The sequence below is a fragment of the Alosa pseudoharengus genome, unplaced genomic scaffold, assembly GCF_046254945.1.
Source record: "Alosa pseudoharengus isolate Yale_2024_CS ecotype anadromous, Long Island Sound unplaced genomic scaffold, YU_APseudo_1.1 YU_APseudo_1.1_scf_24, whole genome shotgun sequence".
Lineage (NCBI taxonomy): Eukaryota > Metazoa > Chordata > Actinopteri > Clupeiformes > Clupeidae > Alosa > Alosa pseudoharengus.
In genome coordinates this window covers 19129034-19143175 of record NW_027468689.1, presented here as the reverse complement: position 1 = coordinate 19143175, position 14142 = coordinate 19129034, and the positions used below count along the sequence as shown (strand labels likewise).

At 39.8% G+C, this 14142-nt stretch overlaps 2 protein-coding genes across 2 annotated transcripts; one reads left to right on the top strand and one right to left on the bottom strand.

The window, feature by feature from the left end:
• Window positions 1–3706: 3706 nt before the first annotated feature.
• LOC143142472 (uncharacterized) lies at window positions 3707–9566 on the bottom strand. The gene is made up of 4 exons (XM_076303378.1): window positions 9485–9566; window positions 8821–9093; window positions 8299–8688; window positions 3707–6520 (listed from the first exon to the last, which is right to left on the bottom strand). Exons 1-4 carry the CDS (start codon window positions 9546–9548, stop codon window positions 6372–6374), a joined length of 876 nt encoding a protein of 291 aa, XP_076159493.1. The 5' UTR covers window positions 9549–9566; the 3' UTR covers window positions 3707–6371.
• Window positions 9567–11304: 1738 nt separating this feature from the next.
• Window positions 11305–13569, top strand: LOC143141801 (uncharacterized). The gene is made up of 3 exons (XM_076302508.1): window positions 11305–11395; window positions 12317–12424; window positions 12547–13569. Exons 1-3 carry the CDS (start codon window positions 11305–11307, stop codon window positions 13566–13568), a joined length of 1221 nt encoding a protein of 406 aa, XP_076158623.1. The 3' UTR covers window position 13569.
• Window positions 13570–14142: the final 573 nt, after the last annotated feature.

The window sequence follows — 14142 nt, the reverse complement described above, 5'->3', positions numbered from 1 at the left end:
ACTAACAAATGTAGCGTAGTAAAAGTATACATTTAATTTAACAAATGTAGAGAAGTAAAAGTAAAATTGGGAATAAATTGATTCATTTTGATACTCCAGCGCCGTCTACCCGTTCAGACTCACCAGCCGTATCAAAGTTTGTGGTGCAACACATTCAGTATGAAACGAAACGAAACTACGTGACTCCAGTGCAGCTGCAAAACTCCTTTGCACACAAAACAAAAACACATCTTCATCTCCCACCCACATTCATTTGCTGTCATGCGACCTACTTTTTCCAAATCAATAAGATAGCAGGCATCTTGATTTTGACACATTTTCCCGCATCTGTGTGGTGGTGGTTACTGAAGAATTGAAAAACTTCACCAAAGTAATTTTCTCTTTGTTTCTCTGAATGTATGAGCATTTGCCACAACGTGATACTAAAATACCTCAAAGATGGACAAAAAATGAGGGAGTTTGTGTTTCATTAAATAGGCAGAAGCAATCTGGAGTGTGTATGAGTTGCTGCCACCAATCATTGAGTTACTACTGACACCTATGACACTATGACAAGTGAGAAACAACTGAAAATAAATATTTTATTGACTAACCATCATCATTTTATTACTACAACATGTCTACTACATTACTTACTATTGTATCTCAAATTGTATTGAAACTTCTCATACGTTAAATGTGGAAGTGAAAGTATAGGCCTACCTTAGTCCTAAATTTCCATATATCAAATTATCAGCCATTTGCCAGTTCCTGGGGCTTAACAGATAGGGCAACCTGGCTGCTTATGTCCAGGCCATAGACTCACTTCCCAGGACAAAAACAGCAGATTTGTATACCTCACAACTTTGTTGGATTGCTTTAGCCTATTTGTTTCTCCAAAATGAATAATTAAATTGTAATTTGCTCCTCTCTTCAGATATTTGTCCTCCTTTTCTTCTCCCTTCAGATATGTATACCCTCCTTTTTTCTCCTCTTCACATATGTATACTTTCCTTTCTCCTCTTCACATATGTATACTCTCCTTTTCTCATCTCTTCAGATATTTATACTCTCCTTTTCTTCTCTTCAGATATTGTCTTCCTCCTCTTATTATGACCGCCGCGCAGCGAAGCGGCGGTCATATAGGTTTAGTCAGAATTTTTTAAAATTTATTTATTTATTTATTTTTTCTTTTTCGCATGCCCAAATTTCCGTCAATGATTCCCGGGACACTGAAAGACCGGGGTACACAAAACTTGGTGGGCATGTAACCCCACATGGATAGCATGGAACCATCTTTTTCGTTTTGATCTGTAGCCCCCCCGCTGGACTGGACCCCCGAAAAGAGGGTAGGGCAGACACAGTTTTCTGTGAATATCTCGAGAACCGTAGGGTTTAGGAGGACCATTTTTTTTTGTATGTTGATCTCAAGGGGCCATGTCAACCCATTACATAACCACTCATTTCATGTATAGCGCCACCTAGTTAAACACAAAAAAGTAAAAATGAGGTGTTGTAATTGAAGGTATCTGTGACCTAACATAGTCAAAACTGCACGAAATTGGAAGTGTAGGATCATTATGACACCCTCTGTATGCACGCCAAGTTTTGTGGAATTCTGTTCTTGGGGGGCCACACAATAAATTAATTTATGTTACTATACACCAACTGGCCTGTAGGTGGCCAGAGACAGTTTCTGTGAATATCTCGAGAACCGTAGGGCCTAGGAGGTCCACCTTTTTTATGTATGTTGGTCTTAAGGGGGCATGTCAACCCATCCCATTACCACTTATTTCATGTATAGCGCCACCTAGTTAAAAATTAAAAAGCAAAAAATCAGGTGTTTTCATCACAATATCTCTGGCTGACAAGGTCAAAACTGCACGAAAATAAAAGTGTAGGATCATTATGACACCCCTCCGAATGCATGCCAAGTTTTGTGTACTTTCGTTCATGGGGGGCCTTACAATAAAATAATTTATGTGTACATTTAGTGACGTACACCAACAGGGATTCCCGGGACACTGAAAGACCGTGGTACACAAAACTTGGTGGGCATGTACCCCCACATGGATAGCATGGAACCGTCATTTTTCGTTTTGATCTGTAGCCCCCCCGCTGGACTGGACCCCCCGAAAGGAGGGTAGGGCAGACACAGTTCTCTGTGAATATCTTGAGAACTGTAGGGCCTAGGATGACCATTTTTTTCCGTATGTTTGCCACCAGGGGTCATGTTAACCCATTTCATGTGCACACATGTGCACAAACAGATACACACACACACACACATACATTCACAGTAATCAAACGTATGACACATACTCACACAGTAGACATATGTACGCTTGCATGCATAGGCACATACGCAGGCACACACACACACACACCCACACACATAACATAACACAAACAATCAAGAATTTCTCAGAATTATGAACAGGCAAGATGGAGGTGGGGTTGTATAAAATGAATTTTACATGTGAAATCTATGAACTAATCATGTTTTGGTACTTGTTGTCTAGCAGATACCAGTGAGAATTGAGTGTGGATAATGCAATTTAGTGAGACAGTTAGAATCATATAGGCCTTTCAGCGTGATTTCTTTTTGTGGAAAAAATGTGCTGGACTGGGCGGCGGTCATATTTTGTACCGCTCTGCGGTACATCTGGTTCAATGCCTATTTATTCATCTCATGCTCCAAAAAAGTAGATTCTTGAATGCTACGCTGCTGCTCTGAAATCATTGGTCGGTATGTACTATTCATTACCTAGTAAGTCATGAAAATTCAGTTTTTTTTTTTTTGTCAGGAAAATTCATGGACATGCAGTAGCCTAGCAACACAACATACTCTTTATTGTTTTTGAGTGGATCAAGACAGCATTTCAACATTCAACAACATTTGGTCAGCCACCTACTTTTTTTTAACATGTACTTTACCTTTTTAATATTTTATTTCTGTTTTTTATCAGCTCATATTTGTAAAGCATTTTGAATCACCTGTAAATCAATTATGCTATACTGTATGAGCAAATGTGCCTTTCAAGTATGCCCACTAGGGGTGGAAATTATATTTTAATGTCGAGCCTATAAGAAATTCTATTGTCAGAATTATGAGGACTCACTTAGGTTTCTTCAGATCATAAGCTTCATGTGGGATTTTACATCATGCAACCATCAGTCTATAGCAGAGAGATGAACTAGATGTACCGCAGAGCGGTACAAAATATGACCGCCGCCCAGTCCAGCACATTTTTTCCACAAAAATAAATTACGCTGAAAGGCCTATATGATTCTAACTGTCTCACTAAATTGCATTAGCCACACTCAATTCTCACTGGTATCTGCTAGACAACAAGTACCAAAACATGATTAGTTCATAGATTTGGTCATCCTAGGCCCTACGGTTCTCAAGATACCGCTTCGCTGCGCGGCGGTCATAATAATAGCACTAAATACCACAAGTTAGCCAGAGGTCAGGTATGATTTCTGATTTGATTTGCCCATGATGAAACATAAGTACCTTTGGCATGTTAATGTCCAGAACTCGACAGCAGATCCATGTTGACCTAAAACTGTGCCCACAGTTGGCTTGAAAGTGGTATGGTGTAAAACTAAATGTTTAGCAGTTCATACACTTTGCTGAATCTGTCTGAATCTGACACAAACTTTGCATCCACTGTTCTTCATAAATTTGCAGAAACTTTTTACAGTGTGTGTTAGTATTTTATTTGAACTTGCTGAAAACAAATGCAGTCAAAGGCTAACACATCATGCACCAACAAAGACACAGGATAGACAAGGAACTGAACCTTCTGATCACGCAAACATGGTCAGTAATGTTAATTTCATGCGGCATGACGGGGGAAGTTGCTAGAGTACGCCACCCCAGGAATTATGGGAGCCCAGGGAACACCCATTCATCTCCATCCCAAGAAGGTCACACAGGTACATGATACGATGAAAAGAGACTTGCATACTATACAAAAACACATGATTTATTGACATCAAATACATACAAAGACAGACAAGGAGACAACATTATTGACAAATAAATTAGGCTTGACCACCAGAAGGGGCAGATAGGCAGTAACCATCGGCCCTGTTCCAAACCGCTAGCCGGGAGAAAACTTCCCAAGTTACCTAGGAGTACTGACCCTAGGCAGATGGATGAGGCCCTGGAATCGTGGATCTGCTCGAGGTTTCTTCCTACATGTATCTCCAATTCTAGGGAGTTTTTCCTCGCCCCTATTACTCATGGCCCTTCTCTGATTGTTTAACACTCTGTAAAGCGCCATGTGACATGTGCAATGTTTTGGCGCTCTATAAGTGATATTAAATTGAAATTGAGTAACACTATGGAAGGGGGTTCGCCACAGAAACGAAAGAGGACACCTCAAGAGGCCACATGTGTCACACATTGCACACACATTGCAAAAGCGATGAGTAGTAGTTGCCAAGCACCCATACTATTTCAATGTCAATCACATCATACTTTTAAATGGTGACAGAACCATCACAGTTAACTCCAAACCTAGCCAACATGGAAAATGGAGGGTATGGAGCTATGACTCCTCTAGTAAAGGGGGAGGAACTGCACAATCAGTCCATGTACAGTACACTCTCTCAAAGGGTTAAATACAAAGACATGAACAAGAATCAAAGAAAAACACGAACAGTAAATAAATGAAGGTAATAACTGCGACAGCAAGCACAGAGGGAACTCCTGAAACAAAAACAGCAGACCTGTCTTCAGTCATCACTGTAAAGACAACATGAATGAGATACACACCAACAATTAATTAACAAACAACACCAACAAACAATTAATACACCTTAAAACAAAACCAAGACACCTACCAGTTATCCTGGTTGAGCAGAGAGCGGGAGGCACGGGAAGCCACTCTGAGGGCTACAAGTAAAACTGACAATTCGCTGACTTATCGGCGGTCAGAACGAGGCTACAGGGTAGGCTGCACTTGCCATTATACTTCAGTCCAGCAAATGGTGGTAATGCTCTCCGTTTGCAAACTGCCAAAAACAAAAGCTCACAGAAAAAGAAGGGTTCGCTGGCCTGCCAGACTTCTTCTTCTTCTTCTTCTTTCTTTTTATTGAGCCAGGATTTTCAGGAGCCCTTCGATTATTTTGCCAAAAATGACATAGAACCATAGATTTGTTCATTTAAGAATGCTCTGCTTCTCCTCATCAGTGTAGGGAATGTTGCATCATCTTGACTCTCACTCACTTGGGAGGGCCCTTCACCTATCATTTCCCTCTATTTTCCTCCTTATCCTTAACTGCCTGCTTTCTATCTCCTGTCTCGGATTTCTTAAAACAACAAATCTCTAAATTACTGACCAATAATTTATATAATTTGACAACATTATGTTGTTATGGGCCTTGAGATAATGTCCATCAGACCATTAATTATCCCTCCTATATAACATTGATATAGCTTAAGTTTCAGTGCAGGTTAGCTAACTGCATTTCCACTGAATTTCAACATAATATTTTCATTACAGGTTAGCATGTCATTGGTAGCCCTATTACATCTGTATTGTATTCAACCATTACTTTTCACACCTTCCCTCCTTCTCTTTCATGTACAGCTGGTTGATATAACTCATCATGTGCTTCATATATAATCTATAACATATTTCACTTGATGACGTGGACTTGTTGCGGTAATATAACCATGGAGAAACTGAACTGTATAGGGTATTTAACCACATACATCATTATTGTAGAAGAACACATAATATACAATACCATAATGTCATAAATGCAACATGCTAATATGCTTATCTGAGCTGGCAGAGTCCTGGGTTTTTGGGATGAGGTTCAGCTTCCGACGTGGCTGTGGGAACGGTGTTCCCAGTGTTCCTGGTGTTCACTTGTGGTGTTCCCAGGGGCCTTTTCCGCTGGTAACGAGGCTCGATACTGGGCTGACAGGCGAATAGGACGGGATCAGGGTTATAGTGAATGAAAACTAAGATTAAAACTAAAACTAGCTGTGAGAAAATAATTTACAAATAAAAAAAAGTCAAAATAAAAATAGAAACTAAAGTTTTCCAAAAACAAAATACAAACAACAATGAACAATGCAAAACTAAACAGAATTAAAGGTAAAATCAGTTTTAGTAGTTTTAGTTTCCCCTCCAGTGTGCACTATGGTTCTCCTGTTCTGTTTGAATTATTTACAGACACTGGCCTATTAAAAACTTTGATAAGTATATAACAAATTCAGATTTTACTTTTTCATTGTAACTTTTTTTTGCCATTTCTAAATTAAGACTCCTCATAATACCTGAACAACAAAAATGAAGACTGAAATTAAATAAAAACTAAACTAACATTAGTTTGCTCTTGTTAAACAAACTAAAACTAAACGGAAATCATAAACAAATTTCAGAGCTATAATAACTTTCAACAGAGTCCATCTCTGAGGTCTGGATGTGGCCCTGGTTCTCACGAGCAGCTTGTTGCAGTTGCTGAGGATCCCTGCTGATGTTCCTGAGGTAGTAAAGGCTCAGCTCTTCATGGTCTGGTGGGATTAATAAAAGAGTGACTAGACAAGCCAAGATTGTGTGTGTGTGTGTGTGTCATTTGTCATATTAAGTAGTTAATATGTCTGTGTTGTTGGCTGTCAGATAACGCTCTGTGGCTGCAACCCAAGAGAGCTGTACTGAATACTGTACAAACAGCAACAGGATACATGTCAGGGCAAAGCACTAGCAGTACTAGGTTAGACCAGCAATACCAGACTTATTTTCAAAATAATGTACCAACCTTAAGAATGGGTATTTAAACCTTAGCGTCAATTTTCAATGTACTGGATAGATACACCATTGCCATTTCCATTGCATTGGTCACATTCCTGCATGGTACACTAAAGTTACATTCTGTAATATACCAGATGTTCCAGGCACACAGTGGCAATAGATGTGTACCAAGCATCAAAATGAGTCTGAACAAAAAAAAAACTACAGTACATACAGTTTCTTTAAAGGCACCCTTAACAGTTTTTTTTTACCTTAACATAACGTTTCCAAAATCATACACACATTACCACACATATGATTTCCAAAATCATACACACATCAGCACTTCTGCCATTGACTGAGCGTCCCTCTATAGCCCCCCCCCCCCTCTATAGAGCTGCAAGGCTACAGGAATTTGGAGATATTTTTCTACAGACTGCTGTCAGTGCATTCCCTCTATCTATGGGAGTTATGTTCATACTTTCTTGTGAAAGAGGCATATTCAGTTACTTTATTATTGTGCAACCAGAGGGGGACCTCGAGCGCAAATCTAAGTATAAGTATATATACTCTTTTGATCCCGTGAGGAAAATTTAGTCACTACATTTATCCCAATCTGTGAATTAGTGAAGCACACTCAGTACACAGTGACCACACAGTGAGGTGAAGCACACACTAACCCGGAGCAGGGAGCTGCCTGCTACAGCAGTGCTCGGGGAGCAGTGAGGGGTTAGGTGCCTTGCTCAAGGGCACATCAGCCGTTCCTACTGGTTGGGGATTGAACCGGCAACCCTCCGGTTACAAGTCCGAAGCACTAACCAGTAGGCCACGACTTCCCCCATGGTCACAGCTGCCCCCATCTTGTTTGGTGCTGCTTTAACCCTCAGACAAGGATACAAACAGCACATAGTTAACTGTCAGAGCACGGAGCACGGTAAAAAGAGCATCATAACTGTCAGAGCAAGCAGCAAGTTATCAGGTTAAAACTGTCAGAGCAAAGTGCTGACAGCACAGAGTTCATTGGTAAGGAAATAATTCTTCTCAAATGAATTGATTGTGGCTACTGACTGAATTGTCTGGAGGCTATAGCACATTGCAGTACTTTTGGATTTGTTAATATGGACAGCAAAATCAGCCATATGGAAGATGAGAGAAAAAACTCAGTACAGAGTGAATTTGGTGGACATGAGTTTTGTTGATTACACAACAAAATGGGGTGTTCATGTTACATGTTCACAGATAGTTAAGTAGACTAGTAGATTCAGTATGCGTTGATGGAGTTTTAGGGCTGTTGAGTGGAGGTTGAGGTCTAAGATAAAATGCTTTTGTGTTTGGATTTCTAATTTCTTGTCAGATCCTTGAAATCGCCTGTTGTCATATGATTACGTTACTGCAGGATGTGAATAGACAATGACAGAGAATGAAAAGAGAGAGAAAAAGAGAGGGGGGGTTGACAATTAGATTAGATACAGTAGATAGACATATAGATAGATAGATAGATGGGGAGAGACATAGAGAGAGATAGAGAGAGAAAGAAAGAGAGAGGGGGGGGTTAGTCTACCTCGTAGCCTCCTTTTTCTTCTGCGAGGGTTCTTGCAGCAGATGGTGATCAGAGACACGATCAGGACCAGCAGCGGAAACCCGCCACCAGCAATGATTCCAATCATCACCCATTTGTTATAGCCAAACAGCAGGTAGCTGTTATAGCCTTCACATGATACCGTTTCTTCTTTACTCTCTTTCGTGTCGAGACCATTACTAAGTGTACATTTGTAGAGATCCCTCGACCTGCGCTTTTGAGGTTTTAGACGGTTAGACTTATTTTTCATCTCAATGTCGTTGTGGAACCATGTCAATGTGATGCCCTCAGGAGAGCTCTTAGGCTCACACTGGAGGGTTGCCACACCTGATGGGGAACATTCCACCTCCAACTTTGGGTCTGGAGTCCTGGCTAGAACAGATGAATTCACACATTATTTGGGTTCTGTCAGAACAAACACGGCAAGACTGAATATTTCCTGAGAAGTTTGACAACTTTCTTAACAAAGCCACTGTTGTGCCATTTTGGTTTTGATGTACTTACAGAACACACAGAGTCTTCTATAGTGTTCTTTAATTAATCTCCCATCTTTATTATGATGTTCAGCTTTGTATGTACAAGCCATTGACTTGGAAATATCTGTCAGAGTAAGGGAGCCTTGCATGTCCACATCTGCAGTTGGTTCAATCTTTCCCTTCCTCCGTTTATAAATGATCTTGTCACTGCATTTCCAGACCAGCGTATCTCCATCTTGTTGAGGTGAATTCAATGTCATGGTATAGCATTCCCCTACATATTTGTTTACACATTTAGGTTCTGTGATGAGAGAAGGACAAATCATGAGACCATGAGAAAATACACAAGGATTTCATTTGATGAAGCACATTCAATTATACTGTATACTTTTTTGACCAATTCATGAAAAGGAATATGGACCAGCACATTTTTGTGAATTCAGTAAATTCACTGACAAGTTTATTTACTAACTAATCTATGAACACATAATTAGGCTTGACATGTCAGTGTTTAATGTAATTTAATTAGACTATCAAGCTGGTTAGAGGGATATTCAAATTACTTTATATACAGTAGCCTATTAAAACACATTAACATAATAAATGAATCAAAGTACACATAGTCTAAATTAGTGAATCAGTAAAACTGAAATATAGTTATTTCATACAGATCTAAACAAATCATTACTCACCTTGGGATGCATTTAAACCAAGAATATAAAGATACAAAAACCCCAAAGCAATTTGGAACTTCATCTTCTCACGTCCCTTAGAAACGCAAATGTCAGGGTAGATGAGAGAGATAGTTTCCTGTGTGTGAGTGTGTATCTGCAAGTATGTGTGTGTGTGTGAGGGTGCATCTCCCACCCATGCGGCCTACTTTTTCCAGGCATCTTGACATTTTGACTCAAGTCCACTATATAGATGGCTTCTTAAAGCTGTTAGTTAAGAGAGATAGTTTCCTGTGTGTGAGTGTGTGTATGCATGCATAATGAGCACACTACTTAGTAAAACGTGCACATGATTTAGCCAAATGTGCACACAATATACTAAATTGTGAACACAATCTAGTAAAATGAGATCACAATTCAGTAAAATGATTGCACAAAATAAGTACATCTGTAGCAATCCTTTCCCCCTTGTTTCTGAAGTTAGAGGACGGTTAGACTTCTCATTTTTCATCGAAAGTAAAGTAAAGCCTGTTGGGTAATTTTGTTGTACTTACAGAAGACACAGAGTCTCACTGAGAATGTTTTAGTTGACAATGTGTACTGTAGAAGTAAAAGTAAAAGTGGGAATAAATTGATTCACTTTTGATACTCCAGCACTCCAGTTTGTAGTGCAACACAGTCAGTACGAAACAAAACTACACAACCCCCAGTTCAGCTGCAAAACTCCTTTGCACACAAAACAAAATGTGACCTACATTGTGACCTACTTTTCCCAAATTGACAAGTTGGCAGGCATCTTGCTAAATTTGATCTGTGTGGTGTAATTACTTAAGAATAGAAAAGATCAATATCAAGACCACCTGTTAAGAGACGGGTGGCCTTTTATGGCACACCTCTCCTCCCCCACCTCCCCCACCATTCTAAATCAATTGTATGCACTATTGCTATGTATTTCTTGAATTTCCCCTTGGGGATCAATAAAGTATCTATCTATCTATCTATCTATCTATCTGTATCTTATCGATTTGGAAAAAGTAGGTCGCATGACAGCATCTTGATTATGACGCATTTGCCTGTGTGGTGGTGGTTACTTAAGAATTGAAAAAAACTACACCAAAGTAATTTTCTCTTTGTTTCTCTGAATGTATGAGCATTTGCCACAAAGTAATAAAATACCTCAAAGATGGACACAAAATGAGGGAGTTTGTGTTTCATTAAATAGGCAGAAGCAATCTGGAGTGTGTATGAGTTGCTGCCACCAATCATTGAGTTACTACTGACACCTCGTGACGCTATGACAAGTGAGAAGCAACTGAATTAAATCTGTTATTGACTAACCTTCAGCATTTTATTACTACAACATGTCTACTACATTACTTACTACACTGTATCTCAAATTATATTGAAACTTCCCATATGTTAAAGGAACTATATGTAAGAAATGTATTTTAATTAATCATAAAATGGCCCTGATATGTCACTAGACATTAAGAAATCATGTTCATTTCAAATACTTATATCACTGACAATAGTAGACCGGCCAGGATATTGTCATTTAAAAAGTGAAGTTGCAGCCCTCAACCGGTCTCTGACAGATGACGTAACAGTATAATCATCCGCCATTTTGCAGGTATACTGAGGTAGTAGCTGAGGAACGTTAACGTGAGCTTCTAGTTTTAGTGTTGTGGAAAATGGTTCGGTCGTGTTGCGTAAAAGGGTGCAACAATAAATCTCACAACGGAAAAGGTGAGAAAATTAATCATGGGGCGAGATTTTTCAAGTTTCCCACCTGGAAAAACAGCCAAGGACCGCAAGTTGCGGATATTACAAAAAGACGTCGGATGGCCTGGGTTGTGGCAGTGAGGCGAAAGGACATCACTTTCGACAAGATATCTCCCTTCATGACTGTTTGTTCCCGGCATTTTCATAAAGGTATGTTTTCAAGTAATTTAACTGATTTTATTGTTTGTCTATGTTCTTAAGCACTAGCTAACGTGTATGTTGTCTTTGTGTTGCGTGTAGCACTAGATGTTTGCTAGGCAAGCCGGCAATGTTAACGCTAACTTCACACAGGGCAGCAGACAGCTAGCTAAGTCTGATCTTGCTGGCAGTGTTTTGCCGGCAACTAACGTTGGTGTTGATATTATTGATATCATTTTTAAAACATTTCACTGATTGTGGTGTTTTTCTGTGGTCTTTAGCTCTACCTAACTTTACGTTGTCTTTGTGCTGGGTTAGCGGATGCTTGCTAGGCAAGCTGCCAACGTTAACGCACAGTTCGGTAGACAGGACGCAAAGTCTGGTCTTGCTAGCACTGTTTTGCCAGCAACCAACGTCGTTGTTCAGGTGTTTCTCAAAGTTTTTCAGACGAAGGACCACTTAACCAATAAAAAAGAAACGCACGGACCACCTAGCTAAAAGAAAAAGATTCGACCTACTTCAGTAATATAGTGCTTATTATCTCTGCACTTTGCTTATTGTGTCAGAGGATTCATATGATTAAACTGGCATTTTACATAGACAGTGTTGCAGAACGTTTTGGATTTACATACAAGTTGGTTTAATATTGCAAACAACTCATCTATATTATATTTTACCACGTCTGCTCGCGGACCATTTGGGATACTTGCAACGGTCCGCGGACACTTTGAGAAACACTGGTTTAGGCTATATAATTTTTCAGAATAGTTTTGATGGCATATGATGTGTGATTAATTGTGGGGGTCTCTCCTTTTATACTTTGGTTTTTCCTGTGACCAGCACCTTGTGGAAGCAATTGTGTGTGTGTGTGTGTTTCTATTTTTTAAAACTCGTTTTTTAAGTCTGAAATATCATACATCCATGCTTATGCAGGTCAGCCTGCATATGAGATGCTGGAGACTGATCCAGACTGGGCACCATCTCTCCATCTGGGCCACATGGATACCACATGCACAGACACAGCACGCTCTGCAAGGAGAGGTAAGCGGGAGCAGCTGAAAAATGTCACACAGCAGCAAGTTAGGACTCAAGAGGCTGGACATCACCCCCCTGAGGAGGACACACAAGAAGCTGAGGAAGGTGGCCAGGCACACCACATGAAGAGGGCACTCAGGACAACATCGAGGAGGTGCCAGAGACTGAATGTCATCTGTGTGCTCTCAGGTCTGCCGAAGTAAACCGCTTGTTTGACGAAAACCGAGAGCTACGTCGTGAACTAGAGGAATACAGAATGTCTGAGGGTTTCTTTGGAGATAGTGATGATAAAGTGAAGTACTATACAGGTCTGCCAAACCTGGCAACATTTATGGCTCTATTCAATTTCTTGGTGCCTTTAATGGCAGACCAGAGAAAAATACTCACTCCTTTCCAAATGGTATTGTTAACTTTCATGCGTCTTAGATTGGATCTGCCTGCACTACACCTGGCCCATCTCTTCCGTGTGTCTCCAAAGACTGTATATAGGACATTTAATGACACTGTGGCATTCTTGTATGCAAACCTGAAGCGTTCCATTGTATGGCCTGACAGGGACACTCTGCGTAGCGTTATGCCACACCAGTTTGTGGAGGCATTTGGACACAGAGTTGCAGTGATAATTGACTGTTTTGAGATTTTCACAGAAAGACCGACCAACCTGAAGGCACGTGCCCAGATGTTTTCCAGTTACAAGCACACACACACCATGAAATATTTGATTGGTATTACACCCAAGGGATCAATTTGTTTTCTATCAAAAGGTTGGGGTGGCCGTACAAGTGATAAGCATATTACGCAGAACAGCGGGTTTCTTAACAACTTGCTGCCTGGTGATATTGTTATGGCTGACAGAGGCTTTGACATTCAGGAAAGTGTTGGTATGTTGTGTGCAGAGGTAAAACTTCCAGCATTTACAAGAGGTCGCTGTCAACTGGCTGCAAGGGATGTAGAGGAGACTAGAAAGATAGCACACTTGAGAATTCATGTTGAAAGGGTCATTGGGAATATTTGTCAAAAGTACAGAATCCTAACAGGAACTATACCCATCAACATGATCCTTCCATGTGAAGGTGAGGATGTCACATTTCTGGACAAGATCGTCACTGTGTGTTGTGCACTGACTAACCAATGTCCAGCCATAGTTTAGAATGGACTTTTCTTTCCTATGAGTGTGTTTAGGATCCTGTTCCATTTTTGAGTAGCACTACTAGTGCAAGGGGCTAGATTGATATGTATATATTCATTTTGCTTAACTTTGTTTCTGTACATATTTTAATTGTCTGACATTTACTGCTTGTACTGTTTAAAAATAATTTATTTGACTTCTAGAATAAAGTATGTGAAATGGTGATTCTTAAATCTATTCTTCTGACTGTTTCCTTATCAATCTTTACTAGACCGAATGAGGTATGTACTACCGTTCACACAAGGCAATGTTTATTTGTAAACAATTCATTCATTCATAGTGCAAATTTGCTGTAAACAGTAACAAAATGCATGTAAGCAAGTTTTTAAAACTATTTGTAATCAGTGTTGAATAGTAAAAAAGTGCATATAATCAAGCAATACAAATATTAAGTATCAAGTAAAAATATATTAATTTAAGTTATACAACAGTTGAAGTAAAGTAACCAGTTACAAGCTCAGGGAGAGACACAAGCTCAAAAAATTGCTGTGCCTTCTCCAAAAGGGCATTCCAGAGCAGTGGGTCAGGTGCAACC